The 18,204-nt window shown below is 41.0% G+C and overlaps 1 protein-coding gene across 1 annotated transcript in view; it reads left to right on the top strand.

The window, feature by feature from the left end:
- The window catches only part of LOC141788046 (SH3 and multiple ankyrin repeat domains protein 2-like), a 290,879-nt gene that overhangs the window by 96,518 nt on the left and 176,157 nt on the right, over positions 1–18,204 (top strand). Inside the window, exons 4-6 of the mRNA XM_074666864.1 lie at positions 2,626–2,853; positions 14,988–15,191; positions 15,527–15,598. Coding sequence (XP_074522965.1) covers positions 2,650–2,853; positions 14,988–15,191; positions 15,527–15,598 — 480 coding nt within the window. The 5' untranslated portion in view covers positions 2,626–2,649. The remainder of the gene's footprint in view (positions 1–2,625; positions 2,854–14,987; positions 15,192–15,526; positions 15,599–18,204) is intronic.

Raw genomic sequence — 18,204 nt, forward strand, 5'->3', positions numbered from 1 at the left:
CAGAATTCATTTTATTCAGGAAATAGCAGCAATTGAAGGCTGCCTATTGGAGCATAAATCCAATAACTTGGATACAGCTTAATACAAAAATTATTGTGTACTACTTCATTTAAATTTGTGTAAACTGATAGTCTTATCCTGTATTTGGTCTTCATAACTCATTTGTGATAGATTATTTGTAGATGCCTTTGACAGTCATTAGTCATTTGAGTTTTCGTAGAGCTCTTAATTTGTTTATTATTAATAGTGTGTCGTGTTTCCTGCTTTATTTTGAAGCAATATCCTTTTGTTTCAGGCCTAGTTTGACTTCCTGTTGGATTTCCCTTCAGTTTAATTGCTCCAAATAAACTCACCTGTGTCATTAACCACACTTGAGTTTGATTCATTTCCCTGTTTCCTCCTCTCTTCCACAGTTTATCACATTGTTCATCATGTTGCTCCTCATCATTCTTTGAGTGGTGGTTCTTGTGGTTCTGAGATCACCTGATAAAAAGTTTTTGGATTTCTCCCATAAACATTAGAGTAAGACTTTCTGTTCACTTTTTTAACTTTCGCTCATAGCAAATATTTTGCAAAATCAGGGCATCGCTTTTCCTCAAATTGTCAGAACTCTGTTTGCACAGATTTGTCAGTGAAAGCATCAGAAACAGCAGCAGCAAAGTGTGAAGAAGAACAGGAAATGGGCTGCTACGAACCGTCAGTTTTATTATCAGTTTATTTATTCTTGTGTTGATCAGTTCATCATGGCTCCATGAAGAGGGGGAAGTGTCTGATGTCCCCGCTCCTGTGTGAGTGAGCAGAGAAACACTGAGTCACAGCTTGGAGAAATCAAATCCCTGAGTGATGTCATCAGACTTGAGAAAAAGATGCTCTGCAGACAAACTGAGAGATTTGGTTCAGAGAGCTTTCTGCTCCTCCTCTTTTCAGACTGTCCTCATTTCAACATAACTTCACGCTGTGTCCAGGCTCCTTGCCTCAGTGCTTTCATTTGTAGGGAAACGTGTTGTTTTTTGTTGTTTGTTGGGTAAATAACTCTAAATATAGCCTGTCTGTGAAGAAGGAGCCTGTCAGCACATTCACAGATCTGTGTTCTTACAGTTTGAAACAAGTGGAGCCGAGTTTATCCATTTCAAGGGGGATGGTGGATGTATAGCAGCAAAACACAACACTGACACACAAACCCCCCAAAACAACAACATTCAGTCCAAGGAAGGTTTTCAAACTAGTATTACTGCGCCAAGGCTCAGGAGTGAAGTGACCCTTGGTTTTGACAAAAGGAGGGCTTATCACAGCGTGGTGAAATCTGAAGGTCAAAATCAGGTTTTGCTGTAGTTCTGACCTCAAATCTGAGGCAGTTTATTTCTATTTGTTTAATCTGTTCAGAGAAATCTCAACAGTTTTCCATTGTGCATGAATCAATGTGTCTGTAAACAAGAAAACACAACATATGTACATTGGGGTAGAAACAAGCAGAGCATGTCCGGACTTTTGGTTGGGGGTGGGATCATAGACTGTACGGAGAAGTCCCTGTGATGTCTTCTGTCTGTTTCTGAAAAAGAATTTTGACATGAGCCTACCATCAATGTGGGCCACATTGCAAATGCTTCACTCAACATTGCCCCTGGAGACGGCTACAGGAAGCATACCTGTCAGTCCATTAAGCCATTCCCTTATATGGGCAAAACTTGTCCATAAAGATGATTCTAACAGAAATCCCACTTCCGAGGAGGTGAAGAGTTATAGGTCCGGATTTCAAGGTTCAAACCTGAAATCCTTCAGCAGGTCTTTTGTGAATAGTCGTGGGTTGTCCATTTTGGTATTTCAGTGTCTTCCGGGGATGTTAGGATTTTTCAACACTGTCTTTTCAGGTCTCTTTCGGACTCCTGACAAGTCTCTCATGTTAAAAAAAAAGAAAGACAGAGAAAAACAGATTCAAACTGAGCCAAAGTGAAAATTAGAATTAATGAAATGTTTTAAACTATCTTAACCTTTGTACAGACATTAATTAACTTTAGCTCGGAGTATGTTATATGATAACAGCTCACTGCCGCCTCTTTTCAACCCCAAACATCTGCAGGCCTGCACCGTAAAACTGCTTGTTAATTATGTTAGATATCCAGACCTCCAGTCCCTGCACGCCAACCTCTAATAAGGAAACCCTGCAGCTCCCAGATAAAAATAATGAGAGATTCAGGTTATTTAAATGTCTTCATTCTATCCAGGTCACTCACACGAGCGTGGACACAAAGACGTGACTGATGAGGTGTTACCTATTTAATTTGCTGATCCATTAATCATGTTGAAGCTTCAGATTAATAGAGTAGCAGAAGAAGAAGAAGAAGTCCTTAGTCCTCCTATTTCTTCCTCACACGTAGTGGCACCTTAATGAAGCCAAATGTTTTTGTAGGGATGCAGTCACATGAATTCCTCTGAGTGCTTCCTGCAGCAGAGTGTGCCGCTGCTGGAACAGGACGTTTGAGGACAAATGAACAAACTAACGAGCATCTTTGGGGCTTTTAAAGCACCATCAGGTGTCTAAAGGGACCCAAGGGATTCTCTGGTTCTTATTCCTCTAATAAACACGTTTAGTTTGTCTGACCTCTCGTCCTTCCTCCTCTGTCCCAGCTGAATCCACCGGGCCTGCTGAGTATGCCCCGGAGCCCCACCTCCAGTGAGGATGAGATGGCCCAGAGCTTTTCCGACTACTCCGACGACTGTGCCTCCGACAGCTCCCGCGAAGAGACCATTTACGAGACGATAAAGGCCACCGCCGAGCCCTCGCAGAGCCGCATGGACGACATTCACGTAAACTCGCTGGTCATCCGCGTCCTCATCCCTGACCTGCAGCAGACAGTGAGTATCTGAGAGCACAGATCCTGACACAACTTCACTGTCTGATATATTTAGACTTCACCAAATCTCATAGAGAAAGAGCAAGTCCTTGTCATTCAAGACTCAGAAATCTGCTCAAGAACCACTTTTTAAAGAAAGAACTTGATTTTATCATCCCAACCCATGGTTTTTTTCCTGCACAAGTTTCCACAGGGGGTGACAAAATCCACAGACTACAAGATCCTCACAGCTGCTTTAACCTGGGATCATGTTTGGTATTCAAAGCTCTAATGTAGACTTCTTGCTCTGAGTAAATGTTGAACTCAAGGGAAAAAAATGCAACAAAAATATCCAAACCATCTTAATCTATAGAGTGATGTTGATTTGTTTTACCCATCCTAAAGCTTTTGGAGTTTCATCAGGATAAAAACCCTCAATCTGATTTTAGAATCCTGTGTTTCTTTTGAAACACTCTGATTTCAATATGCTTTTAATCTAAAGATCTGATTAGATTACTTTTAAAACCTGTAGCAGTAAGCAAGGTTTTTAGATAGTGTATTAAGGCCATTGTAGGAAAAAAAAAATATACAAAACTGTCAGAAATTGAAGAGAAGATTAGTAGGTGCTGAGTTCCATCCAAAGATTGAAATCAAAATATTAAAAATGAATAAATACAGAACAGTGTTAAGCGAACCTCATCACAGCACTCTGTGTGTCCAGTCTCAAGATTACCCCTCCAGTCAGAATATGCTTTAATAACCCTTCTAAATACTAACGTCTTTACTTTAAGCAGACTTTCCTGATAGAGGCCCTGTTCTTCCCATGAGTGGCGTCCTCTGTATATCAGAAGTGTCTGAGGCTTAACCAGGATGTCCCTCATGCTTTGGATGAATTCCATTGAAGGCTTTGTTTGTACCAAATCTGAAACTTAAAATTGTCACAACTTTGATTTTCTTCCCCACAAAACTTTCAATTTTTTCAATCTCACAATTTGTTTTCTGTTTCCCAAAAATTGTATAGGATGATAATAACACATACACAACTTTATAACATCACAGTTTTACATTCTTTCTTGCATGATTTTGCTGCTTTACTGTCATGAATTTGCCACTGTACAATCTCACAAGTCGGCAACTTTATGAAATTACACATTTCCTTTATACTCACTAATCTGACACTTTTTCTTCAAAAACTTTCAACTTTATTTTTCACAAATGTTGTGAAATCAGTCCGTGAATGTTACTCTTCTTTTCAAACGTCACTTTGTTCCTCCTCTTTTTGATTCTGGCTCTTGGGCAATAGTACAGGGCCAATGGAGAAGGGAAGCAGGATGGAGGTCAGAACCAGTCTGTGCCCACCATTAGAGGCCTGAGCAGGTCTTAGGTGTCAGGGTTATAATCCGGAGAGAAAACCACTTTCTGTGCTCTTTCTCATCAGACTGACCTTCACTGGTCTCAGGAGTCTGCGTTCACCCCACAGCGCTCCTGTTGCAGAGCGTTTGTCCTTGTCAGCCACCGTAGTTTCACACCTCACAGCCTCATTGTCAGTGTAAGAGCTCCTCTCAGAAACTGGGACGCGCTAACAGAGCACAGTCCTGTTAATGTGTCAGAGCTGCTGGTGAGGAAATAATACTACAGGGGCCTCTTTGACATTTAGCTGTGTGTTGTAAACACTCTCAGCCTGCAGTAAACAAGACGGTTTATTTAGAAATGTCACTAAAGTGGAGCTGAGGAGTAAACAAACAGATGCTTCACCAGATGTTAAAGGGCTCTACAATCACTCTGTTTACTTCATAGACCTAAAATCCCTGCGTCTCATGAGCTGATGTATGACTCTTAAAGTGCAAAGCTTGATTCAGCGCACTGTATTGAAAACCTTCATATATTCTTTATCCAAGAATCCTCTCGTCTTCTAATCAATGTTCAAAACAAAGTTAAAAATCACTGCAACTACTGGAACATGACCCGCAGGCATGAGAGCATCTCCTGAGATTTAATAGTTTGAGCTTAAAGTATGGATTTCCTCCTACCTTTATCCCTGGTGTGGTCATTCAGATTCAGCATGACTTATTGGTGCATGCTCAGTTTTTGACTCACTCCTCTCAAACCTCTGCTCTCACTCTCTCATTCTCTGTCACAGCTCTCAGTTAGATCTGCTAAATTGTAGGACACAACAAGAAAGGGTAGAAAGTGTAAATGATTGAGCTGTGGAAGGCTCTTGATCTCAGGATTTCTGAAAATAGTGTAGCTGAACTTAAGCCTGGTGCTCTGAGATGTCTATAACGTTAGTAAATTCCTGGTTATGTCCTACCAGTGCTCATCTACCAGCTCCAACTTCACCAAGCAGAGCAAATGTTACCTGGCTCTTCTTTTTACATTAAGATTTTTTAGTCTCTCATGCAGTGTTGCTAACTAGCAACTTTCTCTCTGTGTTAGTGAGTTATCAGACCTTCTAGTGACTCTTTTTCAAAAAAGCAACAAATCCCAATCTGACTCTTTTTCTACAAACAGAGGATGCTGCCTTGGGCCCATATACCCGTTCCTAACCACTCACAGGCAGACCAGTCCTCCTGACAGCAGTCTCTCCCAGCTGCAGCCAGAGCAAGTGACTGTGCCTCTTTTAAGTCACTGGCCCAATCTCAATGTCCACACTCACTGACTTAGAAGTGCGTCCCCACAAAGTCCGTGAGGCTCTTGTGCTGACTTTTTGAGCCCTTCATGCACCCATTCCGTGAGTTAGCAAGTTTGTGGACTTACCATGAGGGAATTACCTAGAGTTCATTGTAATGTGACGTGAAACCATAGAAACACGGGGTTCCCGGGGGAAGCCCACAAACAAGGCAGGGTAAACGAACGAAGACAGCAAACAAGAACTGCAGAAATTAAAACCAATGTTGATGCTACATAACTATAATATACACAAAAAACATCCTCAATCTTCCTATATATTTATATCTTTACACATACTGTATTTGCAGTTTAATTGATACATTTAGATACATTTTGTATATTCTTTTTTTTTTAGTTAAGTAAATTAACGCTTTTGACTTAAAGGAGCAAATAGGTAATATGTAAATCATTTCAAACTAAAGCTTGTTTAATAACAGTTCATACTGCTGCTCAGGTGAGCTGATGACATAAGTTATGAGTAAGTTATAAGTCTATAAAGGCTTATGGCTGAGGGTTTCAGGGGAACATTGAGTTTCAGCCATTGTTTCTGGTCCCAAGCTTTTATAGAGGGGGAGGTTTGATATTTTGACATAATAAACAACAGCAAATAAAAACAAGGATTGTTGTGGGGTTCTCCTCCCAAAAAATGTAGGTAAAACAGGTATAGTCAAAAAATTAAGCTTTGGTGATTTTCCTAATTGGCTGCCGGCCTCAACAATGCAAAGGAGAAATAAAACCTAATTAAATTATTGCAAATAAATTAAAGGGTCCATTTACAATACAAGGTTCATGTGATCTGAGTTCCATATTAACCCGTAGATTAACCCATAAATCCACTCAAAAAGTGGAAGCTATTATGGAAGAAGAAAAAAAAAACTTAAATCCAGATAAATCAATGGATATATACACAGAAATTTTAGCTGCTGAGTAACCTGGCTCACCTGCCCAGGTAACCCAAAATGACCCCTTTTTATAGCGTTTATTAGCTCCTCCCACTTTGTGTTGTAAATTGCATAATTTTTACACAAACAGTTATATTTCTGTATTTTTGCATGATATAGCAATTAACCTACAATACATTCAAAATTAAAATGTACTCACTTCATTGACCATCTTTTTTCCCCAATATTTAGTAAACTCATTTCAAACAAAAACATTAAACAGCTCCCGTCACGTGGTCACTTCTGGCCTACGTACATCGGCGTATCTTGTGCCCACCTGTTGCGTTCTATTTCCGCATTTCAGACACAGCGTGGGGTTCGGTCTGGTAAGTGAACTGAACAACAAATGTAAGTTTGAGGAATTTGTGAGAGCTCGAAGTGTGCACCCTGTAAAGCTCTGAATGGAGAAGAAAGGAGGGATGCTGTACGTGTGTGTGCGTGCGTGTTCGGTGTGTGTGTGCGCGCGCTGCTCGCTGTTGATGACGGTGTCGCTCCATCACTAGGCTCAACAGAAGTTCACGTGCAGTTCTAAACATTTTTTCAGTTATTCCTCTCACCTGCGGCGTCCATGATAACATGCAAATGATCAATCATGCAAATTAAGCGGTGGCATCATTTAGCGACTTCCAGGACAACCAATTTCCTTCCTGAGGAGTTGGCAAAACTGCTCTTCCGTCCTTTTTCTGTGTGGCAGTTCAGCTCAATCACAGAGATACTTTCCAGTAGAGAAAAACTCAGATATGTTCTCTCATGTCCTCAAGTTTTACTAAACTATTCTGTCAAAGGGACTTTCAGCCTGAATGTGCAGTAAATGCTTGTTCATCGAGGAAAATCTGACCCAAACACAGAAACTGAGAAATAATATTTAGAATCATTTTTAGTGTACATATTCTTATTTTCAGATCATGGATTATGTACACTAAAGGAACAGGCAAACATAACAGTGAGACTATTTAAAGATCACTGTCCTCACAGTTGATATGCAGGATAACTTCCTTAACATAACCAAACCCAGAGCATTTCACATTATTTAGTCATGATTTGTCATAAATGTGTGTTAGTGATAGTTTCTCATCCAGGAGTCATAAAATGTGATGCATATTTGGGCGACTTATTCCGATGATAACTTTTATACTACCCTCAACATTTGGCTGTCACACATTTCTTTGGCTTCACAGCTTGTAGAGGCATGCTCATGCCAAACTCTGCAGTGCTACCTAAATATTCATCTTCTGAAGCTGAGGGTGACTTATCAAGGTGACTTTATTCAGAACGCGTTGAAGCACAAGTAGTGTTAAAGCTAAGGCTTTATAAGGTTTTATAAAATTTGAACATTTAATCAGCCGTGTTGTAAAACCCGTACGAGCACACTCTTTAATAGAGAGAGGCAAACTACTTTATTACATGAGCAGTAAAACTGTACACAGGCATTCATAAGCAGTGTCTGTAATAACCTGTATTCAGTGTTATTGTCTCCTAATCTTGTTTCTTCATTTATAAACAACATGAAAGGATTTACCGTTTAATCAAACCAGTGCATTCCCCAGCAGCATGCATATTAATGATGGTTTAAAGGCCGCCCGTGGGGCTTTAATGGGCTTGTTCCACATATCTTTCACTCATTTCTAAACTAATGTAAAGCTTTGATTTAAATGAGTTACCACCAACAGAATTCCTGTGGCGTCTTAAATGAGATGCAATGTGTGTGGGCGACAGTAAGCAGTTACAGTCTTAGGCGTGGGTGAAGGTGTGTGTTTGAGTCGGGGTTGTATTAGTGTGACTCCATATTCAGGTGAATGTGATTGTAAATAACTCAGGAGTATACACAGGATTAAAGTGGGGATGTGGAGGCGCAGAGTGGATCAATACTGTAAATTATTGGACATGAGATCAGTAAAGTCCACTCAGAGCAGACAGCTCACCTGGGTACCTGGTTACAGTTTATAACAGATGATAGAATAATCAGCTCAGAGAAAACAAATGTGATGAAACATGCTGAAACTGTCACCTGCTTTCTATTATCCCGCTCATCAAAGGCAGCTAGACGACCACAAAGAGCTAATGATGCATAATGGATGTTACAGTCTCAGACCTCGTACCTTAATGTGTGACTGTAAAACAACCACCAGGTTTCTTTCTGTAACCTGAGAAATCAGAATAGAGCTGATGCTGTGAAATGACCATAATCACAAACATCAACTGGCTGAAATATGAAGGATGGCAGTGCAGCGTCTTTAATGAACTACTATCACCATAAACACCACAAGGTGCTTATTTATGGCTGTCACCTCCAGCTGATACATCTCCAGCACACAGAACATACTGTCCTCATGATATTCAAGTAGTTAAACACCACTAGAGTCGAGTGGTTGACTCTTTTTTTTTTTAGGTAAAAGCTGTTAGCATCTCATCCTGCTGTAGCAGTAAGTTTTATCCCTGTGAGTTGGCCAGGTCATCCAAAGACCCTCCAGTCTTTGTCTCGGTAATGGGACAGTTTGTCTCTAGATACGTGGATTAAATGTGAATTGAATTCAATCCACATTTAATTAGACACATTTGAATGTGCCTGTATCTGCTTGGGTTGGACCACAGGCAGCTGCAGACTGGTCGACACAAAAACTATAACACAAAATACAAACACAGTTTTACATTGCGGGCAGTGTTTGTTGACATTTGACACGTGTAGTCTCCTCTAGTCTCTTGAGCACCCTCTAGCAGGAAATACAATGCTACAACTTGGCACCGATAAAAACCATGAGAAGTCCTGAAATGTAATGTATATATAATGTAATGTATATGCATTTGATAGGATTTGGCAACCACAATAAATAGCAAGGATTAAAAAAATACAGTTCAAGGTTGAAAAAGTTTTATAAAACTTCATAAAATTGGAATGAACTCCCCGAAAAACGCTTTAAATGTAAGTTTAAGTATGAGAAATAAAATGGTGAAATAATTCTTTAATATGAAGCATGTTGGCTCCAAAGTGCTTGTTTCTGCTTCTCTAAGGTGTTTTTCTTCTTTACACAGTGTGTCCATATTTATATCCACTATATAGAATATTCTACTTTAATGAGAGAGTCCAGAAATTAATCTAGAAGGTACCTACAGACCTCATGGTTTGAATATTTTACCTACTTTTCAATCTGCTGCCCTAATCAGGTTTAATGAGAGAGCATGTTGCTTTTAATGAAGTCCCATGGTTCCTGTGTTTGCAGTCTACTTACAGAATGGAGCATCAGAGCCTCCTGTAGGCAGCACATACTGTATCTGTCATGTGCTGCAGCTGTCCCTGGATGTGTCTTTGCTGTTGTTCTGAGGGAAGGTTTGGATGTAAAGGTTTATCATCAAAGAGCAGCGCCGCTGAACCCTGGCTCCCCACGCTGAAGCCGCTGTAGGGGCTGCCAGCATCTCTGCTGTAGTTTCATCTTAGGCCCTTTGTACAATAGCTCTTTGTTTGATGTGTGTGTCCGCGGGAAATGAGAGCAGTTTCACATAGCTTTACACTGGATGTCCATGACAGTGAGTTAGAGCGTTTTCTCAGCATGTGCTGCCAGAGGGGGAGAAAAGACCGAGCTGCTGTGGAGGAAGAAAGCACCACCTTCTGCCCATCTCCTCCTCCAGGTCTCCTCCTTCACTTACTCTCTGCAGCCAACACGTGTATTTATTCACCATTGATTGAACACCACAGCTGCTCTGCTGCCCTCAGCTTCAAAATATAACCATCTGTTTGCATTTGTCAGTCTCAGTTGTTACATGGCTCTGTGGAGAAGTATTAAATGTGCACATTAAAATCTTAACATCCTCATCGTTGTTCTAGTGGCAGGATGCTGAGCTGCCATGGAAGAAGTCTTCCAGTTCTTAAGTCCATACAGTATTTGAGGCATTTTTTTTTTACTTTAAGTCTGCAGCAATGAAGACCACAATGACTCCTCTGGGTGATCTGAAAATCAAACATCATCTGTACCCTCAGTAGGGCTGAAAAATTAATCAAATTGAAACTGACATTGCAATTTGATAAAGCGCAATTTTCAAAACGCAAAGGCTGCAATTGAAATAACAAAAAGAAGTGAAAAACTTTATCTACACCCCCTTAAAAAATAAAATAAAATAAAATAAAAAAATTGCATGCTAAATCGCAAACATAATCTTGGTCCAAAATAATTGCAACTCGATCATTTTCCAAAATCGTTCAGCCCTAACCCTCAGACTGTTCAATTCAAGCATGTGTCTGCTGATTAAATAAATATATTAATCAATTTATAACACTAAAAAATTGTGATACAAAAACAGTAAAAAAAAAAGCCACAATATTGAGATACAAAGCCAAAAGTGAGGTATAAAAAGTCAAATCTAGGAGATACTAAGATGAAACTAAAATTAAAAAGGTGAAATTAAGAAAAAAAAAATCAAAATTGAGATAGTGAGATAATAATTAGATAGTTCATATTATGAGGTAAATAGTAGAAATCATGAGAACATATGTCAAAACTAAGATATAAAAAGTTGAAATTATGAGTTGAAAAATACAAATTATGAGAAAAAAGTTAGATTATTGGATAAAAGGTAAGATTAAGGAACAGAAAGTCAAAATTTTGTTATCAGAATTGAATTTAAGTGATTGAAGTTAAAATTATGAAATACTATGTCAAAACTATGGGCCAAAGAAATGCTGAAAAGCCTTCTGACAGAACTCAACACTATTATTACTTTATACATAATATTAAAGCAAATGTTTATAGCTGTGCAGGCTGTGCCACATCAGATCATAGTGTTATTTCTGTCTTGCTGCTCTTTACTAGCTCGCTCCACAAAGTAAGCTGGTCAGGAACTGTGATATTTACCCATGTTTGCCATTAATCAGTTCCATGAAAGATTTGAACTTTCCCTCTCAGTGCACCTCATCATGTATGTGAAAAGACTTAAGCGCTGTCACAATGAGAGCACACAGTGCAGCTCTGCACAGCACAGACCTGAGAGGCTGACAGCTCAAATCTCCCACGAAAAGGTTAAAAACTGGAGAAAGCCCAGTTTTATTGTGCAGTGAGTGCTTTTGTCAAAGTCCAAATCATCAGTGCTGAGGGTCCATAGTGTTTAGTAAGACTTCAGAGTCATATTTGAAAGCTGCTATATCTTAAATGACTTGCTTCATCCTCCATCCAGTTTTCCTTGATGAGCACATCTTTCTTCGCCATGTAACATCCCATCCTCTGGAGGCTGAAAAAAGATAGAACAGAAAGCTATTAGCGATAGGTTCAGAGCACTTTGTAGGCTCTTTAGCACCTTGTAGCTTCCTGAATAACAAATGTTCGAAGAATGAAAAAGTAGTATGTGTGTGTGTGTTAGTGTGTAAGTGTGCTCTGTGTGGTTGCATCAGTGTGATCCAGTGGGGTTGGATCCTCAAGGTGCAGCCCTGACCTAGAGATGAACCCACGGCCCTTTGATGTAATTAGCTCACTTAAACTCCAGTGTGCAACCTGTGTGTGTGTTGGCGCACATGTTCACGTGTGCGCGAAGCTCTTTCACATGTGTGCACTAATGCTACTGATTTCACGCTTATCACTGAGCACTCAGCGGCTCCATTTGATCACATGATTGAATCCCACAGTCCTCTCAGAAAATCAAACTTGGCTGAATAATTCAAACGTACAGAGACACACACTCTGCCTGCAGCTGCAGCTCTGATCTGTGATGTAGGGACAAAAGGGAGCCTGAACAATCACACTTGTTATACTAGAGGAGAAAAAGGTGCACGTTTTCACCAAAATGACCATTTTCCCCCTTCGGGCAAACACGTGTCTTTACCTTCTGATCTTGTCCTGGACATCCCAAAAACTTTGTTTTAACAAAACTGTCTCTTTATCATTCTGTCAATCATTGGGCCTGACACCTCATCCCTGGTACCAGCATCAGGAACTGAAACACAACAGCAGGGTTTGATGATCTTTTTTCTGGTGGTCTGGTCTGCTTTTTTTAGATCTTAAAAGGGCCTGTGGGTTTACAAAGACGCTTCTCATACAAATCAAATTCTCCTGGGTATGATCCAGTTTGTTCTTCTGCATATTGTGTGCGCTGGGCTTCCTGAAAATCGTCTAGCATGCTAACAGTCTTCTGACTTTGCCATACTCTAATCATCAAACAGGATCTGGTAAAAAGTCTCAGAAACTTATTATGAGTTGAACCCATTTTGAACCAATTTTTTTAAACATTGTTGATTCTCCTGTGAAAATATCATCCACAAATGGATCCTAATAGGGAATGTTTCAATTTTGGACTCAGCCTCAAGTGGACACTTATGGAATTGCAGTCTTGTACCCTTTCATGTTGGCTTTATTTAACAACACCAGTTGTTCCTGCTCTGTTTTGTCCCCTACTATTCAAAAATCTACCTCATGACAGGGGCCTGGTTGTGATGATAAAACCTTCTCTGCTCCCGCCAGGAATTCTGAGGAAAAAACAGGAATATCTACATTTCAGGAGCTAGGCTTGAAAATTGAAGGATTCGTTAAGAAAATCAAAGGCAGAAACGTTGCGACCTCAGTTTCCTGAAAACTTGCCACACATTGTTGAACTTTAGAGTCAGTAAAAGAGCAGAGAATGGAAATCTGCCCGAGTCTTAAACCCGCCGCAGGAAACGAGGCCGTATCAGCCCTAGCAGCCCTGCCAGATACCAGACATCTGTTTCTGTGTACTCTACCTTCAACCTTCATCTCTCCGTTCCTCCTCTCCCGGTGCCGGATCCACGCCAGGCAGAGAGGATTATGGGTAGGCAGAGTTCACAGACTGTTCATCGCTTCTGCCTTTATCACAGGAGCAGGGCTGCTATCGCCAGCTGAGCAGCACATCCAGCTGTTAGTACTCACACACACTCACACACACTTAGTGAATGCTCCGGCACAGTGCCCGTAATCCTCTCCGATTTAAACCTGGGACGCGAGTCCAGTATTGTGATTGGTTTTTCGTACCCCAGGAAATCTGCAACAGGGAGAAACCGAGGGCTGTGGGTCATGTCAATTACATGTCAACCAGCACGGGAGACTAACAATAAAACAATGAAACAGCTTGGCACACACGGTTTATTTGTAATGATAACTGGGGCAGGGTTCGTGTTAGTACAGCAGCAGTTGGTCTGAACTTTTCTGATTGAGCCTTATTGTTCTGTGACTTTAAATCCTCTTCTTTTTACCTCCATCAATCAAAAGTGAAGCATCCCTCACAAGCTAAGAGCACTGGACTTAAAAAACTGGAGTTTGGCTGTGGAGCGTGTACTAATCCTTGATGATGGAATCCAAAATTTTCCTGCTTAAAGTGTTAATTGTTGCATGTATGACTGCAAACCCACATGCTTGAGCTCATGGAATAACTGTTTCCTTTCTATCAGCCTGTATCCAACATCTGTGTTTTCAAGTTTTATGTTTTGCATGTTTGTATTTTCACTAAATGTGACCAAAAGAAGACCCTCGCAGTGTTTGCAAAATGCAGAATCTTTTTCTAGGTTTCATTTCTAGGTCCTTTTTTTAAGGAAGCAGGAACCCTCCTGTAACTTCCTTTTAGGAATGATTGCTAGCCTACCTGATGTTATGCTGCAGATCCTGTCAGTATGATTAGCCGAGCTAGTTTTAGCAACATCCGTGCAGAGGTGGATTGATGTGTGTGTGCAGACAAGTCTGTGTTAAACTTTGACTCAGTGCAGCAGGGGGTGCTTTTCCATTGGTTGAAACAGGGACAGCTTTGCTAATGATATTGATTCACACGGACAGGTCAAAGTTTCAAGTGTTGTGCACTGTTTGGTGTTTCGAGTGGGGTAAACAAGGACATGCAGCATTTGTGTTTGTACATATATATTTTGGAACCTGTAAGCTTAAAGAGCTTAGAAACAGGAAGGTCACTCTGAGACGAAAGCGAAAACGGAACACTTGGGCAACAGGAAACAACGTCAACGTTTCTGGCTTCAATTTGTGCAACCAGATATCAAGCTAACATTAGCACACAAGAATGCCACACTTCACATTTCCATCCTTTTTAGAGTATGAAAAAATTTCCATCTGGGTTAAATCTAGAATGAAAATGGAACTGTAAAGATTGAAAGAACTTAAGTTGTCTAAGACTGGTAGGGGAATTTACAAACCACAGACAACATCCACCGAAACCACCAAGAGGAGATCTGATTCACAAAGTAGGTCTCTGTAATGATACTCAGGCACACATGTGCCTAATCTTCAGGTTTGTGCAGTTTGTTCTTGTTTTGTGTTAGACTATAGAGAAGAGCTGTTAGTGTCTCTTCTTTCTGCTGCCCTGTGAGCTCTCATCCTCACCGAGCTCAGATTAGAGTCATTGAGTTGGGAGAAGAAAAAAACAGCCACTTTTTCTCAGTTTAGTGTGAAGTTAATTCTCACCATTGATGGTCTAACTCATTTTCCTTGATGTGACACCACAGAAGTGTTTGTCTGCTATGTTTCCTCCATCAACCACCAACTCTGTTGATACACTTTTTGCTATGACTGACAGCCTACACTTCTCTTCCGTCTTCCTCTCTTCTAAACAGAAATGCATGCGGTTCAACCCAAATGCGACCGTCTGGGTCGCCAAGCAGCGGATCCTGTGTACACTTAACCAGAGCCTGAAAGACGTCCTCAACTATGGGCTTTTCCAGCCTGCAAGCAACGGAAGGGACGGAAAGTTCCTGGATGAGGAGCGCATTCTTCGAGAATACCCCCAGCCCATCAGCAAAGGGGTCCCTGCTCTGGAGGTAGACTGTTGTCATGGACTCTGTGGGTGGTGATGGAGTCCAGTCTGAGGAGACTTTACCTGTGTTGTAATTATAAGCCATGAAAAAGCTGACACAGGGTTTTGTTTTGAAGAGTGAAGTCAATGCAGAAATGCCATTAACATGCAATCTTACTAATGGCCAGCAGGGGGAGACCTAACTGGTGACAAACATAGTTTGAAACCTTCTCTCACTTGATTTATTATTTTATTGGAAAATATTCCTGCTGGGGTTTGGCAGATGTAATCCCTTGCAAAAATAGATTTAAGAAAGCAGAGTTTTGATATCACTTTATATGTTTTTTTTTTCATCCACAGTTCCGCTACAAGAGCAGAGTCTACAGGCAGCCCAATGTGGACGAGAAACAGATCGCCAAACTTCACACAAAGGTAAGAACAGAGAAAAACTGCTAAGTGTGTTAACTCTACAGTATATTAAAAGGTAAGCCTGGTCTGTGGCCAGTGTCTGCTGCTCCTGAAAGCACAGCGGCTCTCACAGACTGAAGTGATTTATTACAGAATCTCCAGAGCCAGCTTGGCCCACGGGTAAGATCTAGTTATGCAAATGTTGCAATCAAAGGCACATCATCAGGAAGTGTTTATGCCAACGAGATTCTGGCTCTCAAACATACAGCGTGCATCATTTCCTTTGTGTAAGTCAAATCATCCCAGACATTTTAGCAGATCAGTGCTCACATAATGAAAAGGATGCCCCACATACAGAGTAGAAACCTCTGTGTGTCTGCACCGCAGGAGTATTCTGCAGAGATGACACTGCAGAATAAAAGCTTTCAGAAACAAGGCAGCGGCTGCTGAATCACCCTGATTTCACAGGTCAGGGTAGCGCTCTGCCTTTCTGTACTCTGCTATGAAATAGTGGGAAAAGTTGTTTTCTGTCCTCTGTGGTCTCCTTTGAATCTTTTTTCTCTCTGTGAGGAAAAGTCTGTGTCTGCATTCTCCATGGCAGCAGACCCCTCCCTCCTTTATCCCTGCCCTCCCACATGAAAGACACAAACCTGGTAAATTGAAGGTTTTTAGCCTCCTCATGTTGCCTCATGTTGCCTCGTGTTGTGTGAGGGTTGTGCTGGGAGGCTGTCCCACAGCTACTGTAATCCTGTCGTGCAGCCAAAGCATAAGTGTCTGTGGCAGCTCTCTGTTAGTAGCGCACCAGGAAACCGTCTGACAGCTGCTCTCATTCTACATCAGAGAGCAGGACAGGACGGGGAACGCACTGAAAAGGAAAATAAATAAAATGCAAAGAAGGGCATTTTTTTTCTAAATTTGGAGCAGGCACGCTCGCTCAGATGTGTTTACACTGAAATAATCATGAGTCAGAGAACGTGGCACTGCCAGAGGAGACCTTTATTACCAAAACTGTGACGCTTTTTTTCTCTGTTTTTTGGCCTGACTCAACTTTTTGAGGCTAATCCTGTTAGCCATGCAGTCTGCTGCTCTGTGGTTGGCTGGAGCTCACACTGAGACAGCCAATCAACCGCCAGCATCACAACCTGTTCAGGAAAGACAGAAAAATGGGAAGAGAAAGGGACATAAGGACACGCCTGCAAGATAAAGTTAAATAAATCCATGAAGACACAGGGCCTTGCATGAGCCCATGACCAATGTGTTTCAATAGACCTGGGTATCCTGGTTATGAGTCATACTCAAGTTTTGATCATACTCAACAGATGAAACCTGGTCATTCATATCTCTTTTTACAAAATTCAGAGTGTGTCCCTATCAGCGCTTATTGCTCTAGAGAAGCTGAAATCCTCTGCTCAAGCAGCCAGCAGATGATGACTCCTAACATCAGAGAGTAGCTGCATCAAAGCCACATGTTTTGGTCTGATGTTTGGCCACATAGTTTTGACTTTCCCATGTGAGCTGACTTTCTCCACTGTACGTGTTTGAAAACTGTTGACCTGTCACCTCAGACTTGAGCAGGGCAAAATTTCTCTTCTTGCAGTAATGATGGTAGAGTCTGACTGCTGTGCAAAGCCTTCTTCAGCACATCCCAAAGATTCTAAACAGGGTTAAGGTCTGGACTCTGTGGTGGCCAATCCATGTGTGAAAATGATGTCTCATGCTCCCTGAACCACCCATTCATATTTTGAACCAGATGAATTCTGGCATTGTCATATTGGAATCCATCTGTGCCATCAGGGATGAAAAAATCAATTGATGGACTGACCTGGTCATTCAGTATATTCAGGTAGTCAGATGACCTCATTCTTTGAGCACAGACTGTTGCTGAACCTAGACCTGACCAACTGCAGCAACCCCAGATCATAGACTGCCCCCACAGGCTTGTACAGTAGGCACTAGGCATGATAGGTGATCACTTAATCTACCTCTCTTCTTACCCTGATGGCCCATCACTCTGGAACAGGGGAAATCTGGACTCATCAGACCACAGACCTTCTTCCATTGCTCCAGAGTCCAATCTTTATGCTCCAAGCAAATTAAAGCCTTTTTTTTACCCGGTTAGCCTCACTGATTGCTGACTGACAGCAGTCATACTCTACCATTATCAATACAAGAGCTTGGTGAAAAATGATTGCAACACTGGATGTAAATAAATCTTGTGACATTGCAGAAGCTTATAGAAACAATGTCAGAGCGAATGTGTGCCGTACTCAAAGTTAAAGGCAGTCCAACAAAACATTAGAGTGTGTGACCTTATTTTTGGTGGTCAGGTAGTGTATCTTGTTTCTTTTTCAGTTTCTTAGAACTGGGATAGAGTTGAGGTTATCTTTGGTTTCTGAAGTTGGGAGATGATGTTTACACAAACAAACACAAAACCAATACACTGAAGTCCATGTACACACAACCACTGGCTGCTCCTCAACGCAGCTGCATTTTTGATTGCATTAACCTGGTTGGATTCATTTTATTTCAGTAGTTAAGACTGACAGTATCTAAAACTTAGAGTCAGTGAAGCAAAAATTAAGTGATGCAAGTAAGTAAACTTATATTTTACTGACTGTACACATGAAGTG

The sequence above is a fragment of the Halichoeres trimaculatus genome, unplaced genomic scaffold (assembly GCF_033239565.1).
Source record: "Halichoeres trimaculatus isolate MK-OKI-2021-1 unplaced genomic scaffold, fHalTri1.1 fHalTri1_scaffold_3, whole genome shotgun sequence".
NCBI lineage: Eukaryota > Metazoa > Chordata > Actinopteri > Labriformes > Labridae > Halichoeres > Halichoeres trimaculatus.